General features: G+C 52.3%; 1 protein-coding gene across 5 annotated transcripts in view; it reads left to right on the top strand.

Annotated features, from left to right (window-relative positions):
• The first annotated feature begins 3,130 nt into the window (after positions 1–3,130).
• PCDH19 (protocadherin 19) overlaps positions 3,131–13,975 on the top strand; it is a 112,575-nt gene continuing 101,730 nt past the window's right edge. For 2 of the 5 annotated variants that reach the window (XM_072627041.1, XM_072627043.1), the window contains exons 1-3: positions 3,131–6,454; positions 9,197–9,337; positions 9,915–10,242. In XM_072627041.1, the coding sequence (XP_072483142.1) occupies positions 4,314–6,454; positions 9,197–9,337; positions 9,915–10,242 (2,610 nt within the window). In that variant the 5' untranslated portion in view covers positions 3,131–4,313. The remainder of the gene's footprint in view (positions 6,455–9,196; positions 9,338–9,914; positions 10,243–13,975) is intronic. The other 3 variants (XM_072627044.1, XM_072627045.1, XM_072627042.1) reach the window with 2 other exon arrangements.

Raw genomic sequence — 13,975 nt, 5'->3', positions numbered from 1 at the left:
ATCAAATCCTGGAGGCGCCAGTTTACTTTTATCGATCAGCGGGTTCCTGACAGGCTTTGCCACAAGGAAGCAGCAGCATCCTTTTTTTAACTCAAAGGGGAACAGCTCGCCTTAAAGTTTACGGCTAAAAGCCTCTATGCAGAGCATGCAAACATTTTAGCAGGCTGCGAACCGCCCTGTTCCGAGAGCGAGCCCCAGACCTGCTTTAGGGGGACGCCAATCGCAGAAATAGCAGGATCTGGGGATCACACCCTTAGATCCCCCGCAAAGGTTTTGGTGGTGGTGGGTGGGGCGGAGTTGAGGCCTTTTTAATTACTGCTAAATGCCCTTTGTTCCTCCCCACTCCCAGCAAAGGTAAGCAACTCTGATCCAGGGGGAAAAAGAGCTCTCTCGGCTTTGCAGAACCCAGAATCGCTGCTGTCCCTTCACCTCCACCCCCAGCCTCGGCCCTGCTGGTCCCTGAGCTCTTCTTCTCCCTCCCCACCCTTGCTAGTCCCCACCCCTCCCGGCCCCTAGTCCTGTCGGTTTCCCTGGGCCCTTGCTCCCCCCGCTATGGTTCTGCTGGTGCCTGGGCCACTGCCAGGATGCTGTCAGCCCGAAATCTGCGCCCTTACCCACCCACCCAAAGGGGGAGCTCCCCGCCGGCGCCTTCGCTTAGTGGCTCCTGCGCTAGCTACTTCCTGCCCTAGGTTGTGCCCACCAGAGCCCCTCGCTTCTCGTCGACCCTGCACCCCTCCACGACAGACTCTTCGACGCCGACCGTGTGCTCTGCGATGGGGGGTGGGGTGGGGGGGGTGGGGTCTCCGCCCTGAGGTGAAGAGATTTCCTTAGAAGTGAGCTTCGTTTGTCCTTTCCTCCTCCCTCCCCGCCCCACATCGAGAAGCTGATGATCCAGGTGGGGGGAGAAGGGAGAGGAGGCTGCAGAGGGAGGTGGGCTGCTAGGAGATGGCAGGTTTTTAAGACAATTCATGATGTGTCCAATTTACCTTCGGAATGTCCCTTTAAGGGTGAAAGTGAGCCTTCTTACGGAGACAAAACCTTGGGTTGATTTTTGCTTGGGCTAATTACGAGTTTGCTCACCTAGCTGTCTAAACATCCCACCCAGCCTCTTCCTTGCTCTGGGGTGCCGGAGTTCAAGGCTCAGAGCCGAGTATGGGTAGGATGAAGAAATTCCCCCCTCCCCCGCCCCGTCTGGACCCTGCTCTTGCAGTTGGACAGACAATTTCTTGCCTCGAGTGTTTTTTATTCTTGCAACTAATGACCTTAATTAAGGTCCCTAAGCAAAGATGAAGAGGTCGCCCACCCCGAACCCGGCCGCCGCCACCTAGGTTTATTGGGGCACATTCACTGGGGCGCACTGATGTCATTAATTATCTATTCCAGCTCTGTCCTTCCGCGCCCGGTGGGGAGTGGGCCCCTGAGCCTGCTGACCAGGCTGACCGAGGCCAGACCTCCCTAGCACGGACCAGCCGAGGGGTGCACAGGCAGAACAGTGCTCCTGCTGGGGGATCAAAGGTCGATACTAGATTTGTCTTTCCTGGCTTGGACTCCATCGACTTGTTGGAACAGGGCTTATTTATAGGAAGCTACATTTCAGGGGGATATAGACAACCCCCCCCCCCACTTATACACAGACACACATATGCATATATAGCAGCTGTTCCCCCAACGCTCCCCGACATGTATTTCATTAGGTGACGAACAAGTGGGAGAACGGATCAAGAAGTGCAGCTTTAGTTACTGGCATCTCCGCATTTGCCCTGGCTGAGGGTTGGGAGAGATGGAAGTAATGGAAGGGGGGTTGGGGAGCGGACAGCAGGATCAGGCTTTCAGAGATCACAGCCTTTCCCAACCCTAGCTCTCCATAAAGAAGATCCAAGTTAAAAAACAAAACAAAACCACAAACCTCCGAGCCAGACCAATCTCTCTCTCTCTCTCTCTCTCTCTCTCTCTCTCTCTCTCTCTCTCTCTCGTCCCCCATCCCTCCTGCCGCTGTTTTTCCCCACCTCAAGTCTAGAGACAAGAGAGCCAGGAAAAAGGGAGCGAGGAAGAGAAAAGATAGAGAAGAGGAAGGAGAGGTGTCTCGTTAAAATGATGGGAAAAATACCATATACCCCAAATCTTTTCGCAGCATCGCCAGAGAAAGGGGCGGCGAGCGGTTCATCCAGAGGATGAACTGCGGCGCTCCAACTGAGCCCCTCCCGGCTTGGGTACCACTTCTCTGTGTGTAAGTTTTTCCCTCTTGGCTCCTCCCCTTCGACGAGCCGGCCCCGCCCCTCTAGCCAGAAACACATCCTGCAGTCTGCTGATTGGCTCCAGCCTGGCGTAGCTCCGGCTAGAGCAAGCCCTCTCTCCATATTCCGCGGCCAGTAGTTTGCGGCAACTGGAGGAGGAACAGCAAAGGAGGAGGAGGAGGAGGAGGAGGAGGAGGAGGCCAAGCAGTGGCGGCGGCGGCAGCGGCAGCAGCAGCAGCAGTAGCAGTGGCAGCGGCGGCGGCATCAGCATCGGCATCGGCGAGGTGGTAGAGAGACAGAGAGAGAGAGAGAGAGAGAGAGAGAGAGAGAGAGAGAGACAGAGAGAGAGAGAGAGAGAGAGAGAGACACACACACACACACAGAGGGAGAGGGGAGAGGCTCCGGCAGGATAGCTCGTACGCTCTAGTGCACGGCAGTGCCGGGTGGGATTTTTTAAACGCACCCACAAACGGTCCCCAACTGCTGGTCCTAGCCATTCTGGCTGCCTGAGATTTTGTAAGAACTTAAAGATCTCTCCGCCGGGTACCAGCAGCATCCTCAGCTCCCTCACACACAGGCACACACGCAGACACACACACACACACACACACACACACACACACACACACTCACACACACACACAGATACCTAGAGAGAGCGCGGGGAAGCACGCTTTCCGCGAGCCCAGAGAGAGCCGAACGAAAGGAACCCAGACCTGGGAAGTAAACTTTGGCTGCGAGAGCGAGCGAACAAGGGAGAGAGTGAGCCGCGGTAGCCTGGCTGGGGTAGCCGTGCGTAGAACCGGATGCCTGTGAGAGGAGGATGAGCTCTGGGGTATTTGATCCTGCAGCTACTACGCCTATTTCGCACCCACCGCACCGGAGCCAGAGGTAGAAGGCGAGCCCACATCTGCGGTATCTTAGACTTTCTGTGCCAGTTCATATCATTGTGACTTCTCCATCCTCCCTCTCCGATCGCCCTACTCACCTTATCCCCCACCCCAGCTATTTGAAAGAACTGAGACTTTGATTTCCTCGGGCAAATCCCCTGGCAGTTGGCTCAAAAACTTGAGGTGGTGGGGGGAGTGCGCGCCGGGGTGCGACGGTGGTAACTTTGATTGCCCGATCGCAGCCGCCCGCTGCCCTTTGACTCGTTAGGGGCGATTCCCTGCTGGCAGCCCTCCTGTCTGTGGAAACGGACCGAGGGGCATAGGAAAATCCCTTTGAGAACGAGAGCAGCCGCTACCGCAGCCTCTCCCCTGCCCCCTGGCCCGAGCCCCGAGACTCAGAAGCGGCTTGAGAAGCCCCGGCGTGTGCAGGACTTTCAGCCAACCTCAGCCACAGACGCAGTTTTCCTCCCCTCCCCATTCTCCTGACATTAACCAAAATCTATCTATTTATCTATCTTAAAAACAAAACCAGCACCCAGACAGACCAAGCCATAAGGACGAGCTTAAAGTGTGCCTGTTTTCTGCAGTAAGATTTGTGCATTTTTGAGGAGGGGGGAAGATATTTGCGCATGCCAGGTGCAGACATCTAAATCTTATATACAGTGACTGTGTGTGTGCGCGGAGCTCTTGTGGCTGTGTTCTTGACTGTGTTTTAGCTTGCCATTTGTTTCGGTAACTTCTGTTTTTGACTCGGCTGTTCCTTGGACCAGCCAGAAGAAACATCTGTGCTCCCCTGTGCCTCTAATCTTTCTCTTTTCGCTTCCGATTTGGGGGGCCATTGATCGCCTCTAACTTTAGAGGGACTGCAACTGAAGCGGGGGTGAAATTGACTAGCTGGGCAGTCGGGATCGAGAAGAAAAGCTGAGCCAGCGCGCTAGCTCTCGCCCTATTTCTGCCTCCTCTCCCTGTCTTTCCCAGCCTTTCCACGTCCCAGGCGTTTGGTTCGCCTCCTGATTCTTTTTCGTCCTGCTCGGCAGGACCCATCTTCTCTGCTTCTTCTCCTCGCCTCCTTCCTCCCCGCCTAAAAAAGAGAATAGAAACAAAATAAAGGCAAAAATAAAAATCAACAGGCAGACCAACCAGTCAACTGAAGGGGAACCCTTGAAAAGAAGTCACGGAGCCAAGAAAAATGGATTCTTTTTTCCCCATGCTCCTCCTCGAAGCTTTGCTGTGGACCCAGGCGGCATCCTTGATCAATTTAAAATACTCAGTGGAGGAGGAGCAGAGAGCGGGGACAGTGATCGCAAATGTCGCCAAAGATGCCCGAGAAGCCGGCTTTTTGCTGGACGCTCGGCAGCCCGCCTTCCGGGTGGTCTCTAACTCGGCCCCCCACCTGGTGGACATCAACCCCAACTCCGGGATGCTGGTCACCAAACAGAAAATCGACCGGGACCTGCTGTGCCACCAGAGCCCCAAGTGCGTGATCTCCCTGGAAGTGATGTCCAGTTCCATGGAGATCTGCGTGGTCAAGGTGGAGATTAAGGACCTGAACGACAACACGCCCAGTTTCCCCGACTCTCAGATAGAGCTGGAGATCTCTGAGACCGCGAGCCCCGGCACGCGCATCCCGCTGGACGGCGCCTACGACCCAGACTCGGGCAGCTTCGGTGTGCAAACGTACGAGATCACGCCCAATGACCTCTTTGGCCTGGAGGTGAAGACCCGCGGCGACGGCTCCCGCTTCGCCGAGCTGGTGGTGGAGAAAAACTTGGACCGTGAGACCCAGGCCCACTATAACTACCGCATCACAGCCCTGGACGGTGGCGACCCGCCGCGCATGGGCACCGTGGGGCTCAGCATCAAGGTGATCGACTCCAACGACAACAACCCGGTGTTCCCAGAACCTACCTACTTGGTGAGTGTCCCCGAAAACGCTCCCCTCAACACGCCAGTCATCCACCTCAACGCCTCCGACCCCGACGAGGGCACTAATGGCGAGGTGGTTTACTCCTTTTACGGCTTTGTCAACGAGAAGGCCCGCGGCCTCTTCCAGATCGACCCACACAGCGGTCTGATCTCGGTGAGCGGCGCCATCGACTACGAGCAGGGCCGCGTGTACGAGCTGGACGTGCAGGCCAAGGACTTGGGACCCAACTCTATCCCGGCCCATTGCAAGGTCACTGTGAGCGTACTGGACGTCAATGACAACGCGCCGGTCATCAACCTGCTTTCGGTCAATAGTGAACTGGTGGAGGTGAGTGAGAGTGCCCCGCCGGGCTACGTGATTGCGCTGGTGCGGGTGTCCGACCGAGACTCGGGGATCAACGGTCGGGTTCAGTGCCGCTTGTTGGGCAACGTGCCCTTCCGCCTCCAGGAGTACGAGAGCTTCTCCACCATCCTGGTGGACGGGCGCCTGGACCGCGAGCAGAGGGACCAGTACAACCTTACTATTCAGGCTCGCGACGGCGGCGTGCCCTCTCTGCAAAGTACCAAGTCCTTCACCGTCAAGATCACTGACGAAAACGACAATCACCCACACTTCTCCAAGGCCTACTATCAAGTCATAGTGCAGGAGAATAACACCCCTGGGGCCTATCTGCTGTCGGTCTCGGCCAGGGACCCGGACTTGGGCCTCAACGGCAGTGTCTCCTACCAGATTGTGCCCTCGCAGGTGCGAGACATGCCCGTCTTTACGTACGTGTCCATCAACCCCAACTCGGGGGACATCTACGCCCTGCGCTCCTTCAACCACGAACAGACCAAGGCTTTCGAGTTCAAGGTGTTGGCCAAAGACGGGGGCAATCCTTCCTTGCAGAGCAACGCCACCGTCCGGGTCATAGTCCTCGACGTGAATGACAATACCCCGGTGATCACTGCGCCGCCCCTCGTCAACGGCACCGCCGAAGTCTACATCCCCCGAAACGCCGGTGTGGGCTACCTGGTGACCGTGGTCAAGGCTGATGACTATGATGAGGGCGAGAATGGAAGGGTCACCTATGACATGACCGAAGGCGACCGGGGCTTCTTCGTGATCGATCAAGCCAACGGCGAGATCAGAACCACCCGGACCTTCGGGGACAGCTCCAAGACCACTTACGAGATCATCGTGGTCGCCCATGACCATGGCAAGACCTCCCTGTCAGCCTCTGCCCTGGTATTGATCTATCTGTCCCCGACCCTCGATGCCCAAGAGTCCGTAGGGTCTGTTAATCTGTCTCTGATTTTCATCATTGCCCTGGGATCTATCGCTGCCATCCTCTTCGTCACCATGATCTTCGTGGCAGTGAAATGTAAGAGGGACAACAAGGAAATCAGGACCTACAACTGCAGGTAACCGCACCTGACCGTTTCCCCTCCCTTTGTTGTAGTGATGGTGATGATGTTTGTACGTCTCTGTGTTTAGACAAACTGCTTTACCGAAAAAAATCCACAAATGCATAAAGTTTACTTAAATACTATGTTTTTTTTTGAAGGCAGAAGGTTTGTCCCAGCCCGGGGGGATCAATTCTCTGGTTCTGACACTTTGCTGTAAGACAGTCGTTTACTGTTTGCATTCTGTCATAATGATAATAAGCAGAGAAGCAATTATCTTTCTAAAATTTGCACAGCTGTCTCCACGAAGTTATGGCAGAAAAAAAATAGAGAAAGAAAAGGAATAGTTTCCTTTCAAAAAAATCAAATGTACAGAGCCGCAGCAGCCCCGCAACCAGCGACGGAGCCTAGTTTTGGGCCAGGTCTGCCAGCTGCCCAGTCCCGGTGGAGAGGATGTGCCTGGGAGGGAGAAGGAGGGCTGGGAGTTTGAGCTGGAACGGGGGAAGGGGGGGGAAGGGAGGGGGGAGGAGGGAAGGAGCGGGGCTATTGGAGAGCCTGGCGTCTGTGCTTAGCCGAAGCGAAAAGCTGGATGCGAAGCGAACAGTTTTCGCACAAAGATCTGGGTGCTTTGCTGGGGTGTAGACCAAGCACCAAAGCGGCTGATAGCACTTTCCTTTTTGTATCTAGATAGTTATTGTTATTATCATTAATTATAACGATAGCGAGCTGGTGGGGGGGGGCAACTCCCCTCCAGGGCAAATTGGTGACGCTTGCAAGGTAGAGGCATTATTAGCATGGAGCCCCCACCAGAGAATGCCACTATTGATACTTGTGTACCGTACAGTCTTCTGACGGGTGCGTATGTGGCCCGGGTGGGGGTGGGGGTGGGGGTGGGGTGGGAATGCGAAGGGGCCAAGAAAAAGGTGGAAACACAGAGAAATCACAGAAGAAATAAGATTTCATGATCCTTAGACGAATTAGAGGGTAACCCCAGATACTCTTATGCGGATTCTTCAAAGCCGGTGTTTATTATTTTATTATTTTTTACAGCACCACCAAATCAAATGTTTGTTTTTTTTTTTTTTAAAAAGAGGTTTTTGGAGTTTGATGTAAATAACAGCTGGGTTCCTGTGTCCTCCCCCTCCCCCCTCCCCGGCCCTCCCGGACACCGCAGGTGTGTGTGTGCTCTCGCTTTGACACACAAGCATTTCTCCTGGATCTCAGTTTGACCATCTGTGCTTGACGTATGCAGCAAGCAATCCGAAGCCGTCCTGGCCAGGGTCCGAGGCAGCGGCGGCTGAGGGGCAGCGGGGCGGCTTGGGTCCGAATGGGCGCTTAGAGACCTAGCAGCCCGAGTTAGCCCGACAGAGGCGTACCCCCATGAATATCAATGAGGGCCCATAAAGGAGCAGCTGCGGCATCGCCTCTGAACTGGGGCTAATCCTGTTAGGAGGGAAGTGGCCTCGACTCTGCTTCTGCCCTGTGGGGCGGAGAGATCTGGGGAGGACCTAGCCGCCGCCACTGCTGTGGCTGCAACTGCCCCTGGCCGGGGCCTGAGGCCAGGCAGCCGGGAAGGGTAGGGCTTCTCCAAAGTTGTATCTGGCCCGCGGTAGGGGCAGGTGATGGGAACCCAGGGCCCTGCCCACCCAGCACAAGGTGAGGGAGTGTCTGAGCCCTTTGCCAAATAAAAAAGAATCTAGAGCCTGAGCTAGAGAGAGAGAGAGAGAGAGAGAGAGAGAGAGAGAGAGAGAGAGAGAGAGAGAGAGAGAGAGAGAGAGAGAGAGAGAGCCATTGTTAAGCCAGGGGCCAGGCTGATTGCCCCAGGCAAACACTCGTCTGGGCTACCCTCTGCCTCCCCTCAACCCCCTCCCCTTTGCAGACAAGCTTTCTGCGACTCGGGATGGCTGGGGATTAACGAAGTACAATTCAGTGCCATGACTGATAAATAAAGGGCAGTGCCCAGGATGCCTTTGCTGAGTACTGTGAATGCCCCTTTGCCAGGCTGCCCAGCCTAGGTGAGCAAAACAACTGCAGTTGTCCAGTGATTCCGGGCAAGTGTGCTTCCATATCTATATCTATCTGCATTTTTTATAACGGTCAAGATCCTGGGGTGCCCCCTTCCCGCTCCCCCTCCCCCACCAGTCCTAGCCCTGCAGCATCGGTGTGCTCTCACTGCCTGTCTGCCCAGACCCCGGAGAGGTTTGAGGAGGATGCCGGGAGCTTCTCAGCTCAAAGTGTGGGCCATGCCCAGGTGGCCGTCCTTTCCCTCTCCTACTATCCACTGCTTGGGCTCCTCAGCAAGCTGGGCTTCCAAGGTCTAGGCTTTCCTTTTTGGGTGGCCTTAGGGGTCTCTCGATGTCCTCTGGCAGCGCCCCCCTCCCACCTCGAATTCGTTGATGAGACTTGGGAGATGTTATGGAATAGCTGTGTGAATTCTTCCTTTTTGTAGGCAGACAATTCCATTTGGAGAATGAGACTGCTGCCACCTTCTTTTTCCTTGGAAGAGAAAACCTGTATTATTTATTGGCCCTGAGTCCCGTGCTGTATAAAGTAATAAACGGTTTGGAGAATCTGGCCCCACCTGAATGCCTCTCCTTTGCCAAGTGGCCCAAGAGCTGCTGTATTGTCTCTGTCTGTCTGGGTCTGTGTGAGTTGAATCGAATTGAGTTCTCTCTGTTCCGTTTCCAGTCCCACTGTCTGTAGGTCTGCCTCAGTGAGAAGCCTGCTGCTGAATGCACTAACCTTGACATTCTCTTGCAGCAGCTGTCTAGCCATTCCTCGCCTCTTCTGCCATTTCATAAAAAGGCCCAAACGGCAAGTGGAGGGTCTGCGGCTCTGTTTCTCCTGGGAACAGGGAGGAAGGCACAAAAGCAGGGGAGAAACGGAGCCTACCGGGACCAGGTACAAAAGACACTGCTCCCCATTCAAGCCACCATGGGCTGGCAGACACGGGGGTGGGCGGAGGGTGGGAGGGGGATGGGACAGTGGCCTGGCACCCATTGCTGTCACCATGGGGCACTCCAGACATGCTTGGCTGACCAGTGGTCAATGACAGAGGAAGTGAAACGTCTGATGTCCCAATGGGGGGTTATTAATCACTGGGTTCATTTTCCCTTTCCTTCATCCCCATATCTGTCCTTCCACTCGTAGGTTCTCTCAGGCCTGGTGGCAGTTCACAGATTTGAGCATCTGAGCATTGTGTTGTATCTTTCCCGTGGGCTCCCTTTCCCCCCTGCCAAATTATAACTAGCAATTCAAAATGGAAGAATGGGGGGCACTAAATTTGGCCTGCAAACTTTGTGGTCCCTGGTTGATTTTCATATGCCAGAAGCACCAGGAGGAAACAACTCGACGTAATGGGTGCAAAGAAGAAGTTGAGCTGTCGGAGGAGCAAAGCCCTTTGGGTGGTTGCTGTTTATCACTCAGGGCATATTGCCAGGTAGCACAAGAGGCTCACTGTGCGTTTTCTGCCACACAGGATTGCTGAGTACTCCTATGGGCACCAGAAAAAATCGAGTAAGAAGAAGAAAATCAACAAGAATGACATCCGGCTGGTGCCCCGGGACGTGGAGGAGAATGACAAGATGAATGTGGTCAGCTGCTCCTCCCTGACCTCGTCCCTCAACTACTTCGACTACCATCAGCAAACTTTGCCACTGGGCTGCCGGCGCTCCGAGAGCACCTTTATGAATGTGGAGAACCAGGGTGGTCGGAATGCAGGCTCCAACAACATCTACCACCACACCTTTACTGTGCAGAGCGCCCAGCAGCCTGACCTGATCATCAATGGGGTGCCCCTACCAGAGGTGAGTACGGGGAGCCCTCTGGGCTGCCTGGACTGAGCCCCTTTGTTTGTTAACCATCCCCCACCAGCCTGGGCAAGTGGGGCTTGTCAAGATAGCCCTTTTGGGGCTCAAGAGCCAAGGTGGCCATTCCTGGATGCTGCCCTCCAGGGTGGCATGGTGCCAGGGCATTTCTGCCCTGGCCTCCATGTTTCACCTACAAGTTTCACCTGCATGTTTCATCCAAAATGTCCTACAGGGACATTTTAAGGGAAAATGGAGTAAAAGAGACAGCAGTTTAATTTGCTGGCAACACCCAAAGAGCAGCAACCAGAATAGGACTTCCTCCAAAGCTCTACAGGGCATTGACTCACCGATGGACCCTACATTTTTTTCCATTAAAATTGAGGTGAGAGGTCTGAGCCACAAGATATTCTGCCTTATTAGCCCCACTTGCTTCATTCATTCAGAGCCCCATTCTAGTAGAGGCTCTGGCAGGCTGGTTGAAAATGATCTCGGAGTGAAATTTAGCCTCTACCCTCTGTGATTCCAGGGCTATGCTTCCAGTTTGGAAATGATTACAGCATAGGATTTGCCATATTCCTGCTAATTGGTAGCTTCCTTAGAGGGTGGTTCAAGGGAGAGGGGCAGGAAGCAAAATTCCTTTGCCACTTGGTAGTAGCTCTGGTCACAGTTGATAGAAGCGGAGGTTGAAACTGTCATTTACCATTAGGAGCTTTTGGATAAACTGAGGATCTCAGCTATCCGTGTCTGCCATTACCATGGCAAGGTGAAACTGTCATTTATCATGAGGGGTTTTTGGATAAACTGAGGATCTCAGCTCTCCGTGTCTGCCATTACCATGGCAAGGTGAAACTGTCATTTACCATGAGGGGTTTTTGAATAAACTGAGGATCTCAGCTATCCGTGTCTGCCATTACCATGGCAAGGTGAAACTGTCATTTACCATGAGGGGTTTTTGGATAAACTGAGGATCTCAGCTCTCCGTGTCTGCCATTACCATGGCAAGGTGAAACTGTCATTTGCCATGAGGGGTTTTTGGATAAACTGAGGATCTCAGCTCTCCGTGTCTGCCATTACCATGGCAAGGTGAAACTGTCATTTGCCATGAGGGGTTTTTGGATAAACTGAGGATCTCAGCTATCCGTGTCTGCCATTACCATGGCAAGGTGAAACTGTCATTTACCATGAGGAGTTTTTGGATAAACTGAGGATCTCAGCTCTCCGTGTCTGCCATTACCATGGCAAGGTGAAACTGTCATTTATCATGAGGGGTTTTTGGATAAACTGAGGATCTCAGCTCTCCGTGTCTGCCATTACCATGGCAAGGTGAAACTGTCATTTACCATGAGGGGTTTTTGAATAAACTGAGGATCTCAGCTATCCGTGTCTGCCATTACCATGGCAAGGTGAAACTGTCATTTACCATGAGGGGTTTTTGGATAAACTGAGGATCTCAGCTCTCCGTGTCTGCCATTACCATGGCAAGGTGAAACTGTCATTTGCCATGAGGGGTTTTTGGATAAACTGAGGATCTCAGCTCTCCGTGTCTGCCATTACCATGGCAAGGTGAAACTGTCATTTACCATGAGGGGTTTTTGGATAAACTGAGGATCTCAGCTCTCCGTGTCTGCCATTACCATGGCAAGGTGAAACTGTCATTTACCATGAGGGGTTTTTGGATAAACTGAGGATCTCAGCTCTCCGTGTCTGCCATTACCATGGCAAGGTGAAACTGTAATTTGCCATGAGGGGTTTTTGGATAAACTGAGGATCTCAGCTCTCCGTGTCTGCCATTACCATGGCAAGGTGAAACTGTCATTTGCCATGAGGGGTTTTTGGATAAACTGAGGATCTCAGCTCTCCGTGTCTGCCATTACCATGGCAAGGTGAAACTGTCATTTACCATGAGGGGTTTTTGGATAAACTGAGGATCTCAGCTCTCCGTGTCTGCCATTACCATGGCAAGGTGAAACTGTCATTTACCATGAGGGGTTTTTGGATAAACTGAGGATCTCAGCTCTCCGTGTCTGCCATTACCATGGCAAGGTGAAACTGTCATTTACCATGAGGGGTTTTTGGATAAACTGAGGATCTCAGCTATCCGTGTCTGCCATTACCATGGCAAGGTGAAACTGTCATTTGCCATGAGGGGTTTTTGAATAAACTGAGGATCTCAGCTCTCCGTGTCTGCCATTACCATGGCAAGGTGAAACTGTCATTTACCATGAGGGGTTTTTGGATAAACTGAGGATCTCAGCTCTCCGTGTCTGCCATTACCATGGCAAGGTGAAACTGTCATTTACCATGAGGGGTTTTTGGATAAACTGAGGATCTCAGCTCTCCGTGTCTGCCATTACCATGGCAAGGTGAAACTGTCATTTGCCATGAGGGGTTTTTGGATAAACTGAGGATCTCAGCTCTCCGTGTCTGCCATTACCATGGCAAGGTGAAACTGTCATTTGCCATGAGGGGTTTTTGGATAAACTGAGGATCTCAGCTATCCGTGTCTGCCATTACCATGGCAAGGTGAAACTGTCATTTACCATGAGGAGTTTTTGGATAAACTGAGGATCTCAGCTCTCCGTGTCTGCCATTACCTTGACTAATCAAAGGTTGTGAATAGTGTTTTCAAATGGAAGCATTTTCTTGAAACACTAGGGAGATAGCTAATGGCCATTGAAATGCTGGAGGGTGAGAGATGGGTATAGGTGTGGATGGGTGTGTATGTGGGAAAGAAGGATGGGTGATGCTTGCAATGCTATATCTGATTTTGTTTTGTCACTGAATTGTACTTTGTTCACCTAATGACCTAATGACTAAGTCATAGAGTGTCCCAATTGAAAGGGATTTGGGAGATCATTTAGTTCAACCCCCTTATTGAATCTCTTAATATGAGCAGGGATGGACATTTCTCAAGGGCTACACACCAAGGTAATGGCTAGTGGTATCAGAGCTAGACCCAAAGTCTTCTGATTCCTAGTCCAATGAGTGCTGTTTCTGCTAGAGCAGGGCCTTGTTTGGCATAGCATTCCAACCTCATTTGGGCAGGGTGGAAAGGATGCTAAATGGCTCCTTCATGCAATAGTTGTCCTGCTTTTCCATTCCATAGACCAGTTGGATAAAGCCAAAGATCTCTTGGTCTATCCACTCATACCTACTTGACCCTGAAGGAGATTCCCATCTCACTCATCCACCCATTCATTCAGCAAACATTTATTAAGCCACTACTGTGTGCTAAGCATTGTGCTAGTTATGAGAGGGGTTTCAAAAAGAAATGAAATAGTCTCTGCCCACAAGGAGTTTACATCATACTGTGGGCATATACTGTTCAAAATAAGTAAGCAATGCATCATAATTTGGAGATGGAAAGACTGATTAGCGCTATTCAATTCAATTCAATTCAGTACCAGATGAAGTGGGGTTGGACTACATGACCTCTAAGGCCCCTTCCAGTTCTAGACCGATGATCCTATTGTGCCTAGTACCGTGTTACATGATGGATATATAAAGACAAAAACAAAGCTCTTTGCTCTCTGAAGAGATTACATCTTAGTGTGTGTGTGTGTGTGTGTGTGTGTGTGTGTGTGTGTGTGTGTACATTTTAACAGGTAAATGAAATGGTAATTTGAGTCAAGAAGGACTAAGAGCTAAGAGATTTCGTTTCATTTCAGTTCAATCCAACAGACATTTATTAAGCACATATTATGTGCTGGGCATTGTGCTTGGTCCTAGG

This window comes from Notamacropus eugenii, chromosome X (assembly GCF_028372415.1).
Source record: "Notamacropus eugenii isolate mMacEug1 chromosome X, mMacEug1.pri_v2, whole genome shotgun sequence".
In the NCBI taxonomy this organism is placed as follows: Eukaryota; Metazoa; Chordata; class Mammalia; order Diprotodontia; family Macropodidae; genus Notamacropus; species Notamacropus eugenii.
Note: the sequence above shows the minus strand (reverse complement) of the source record. Positions and strands in the feature narration are given on the sequence as shown.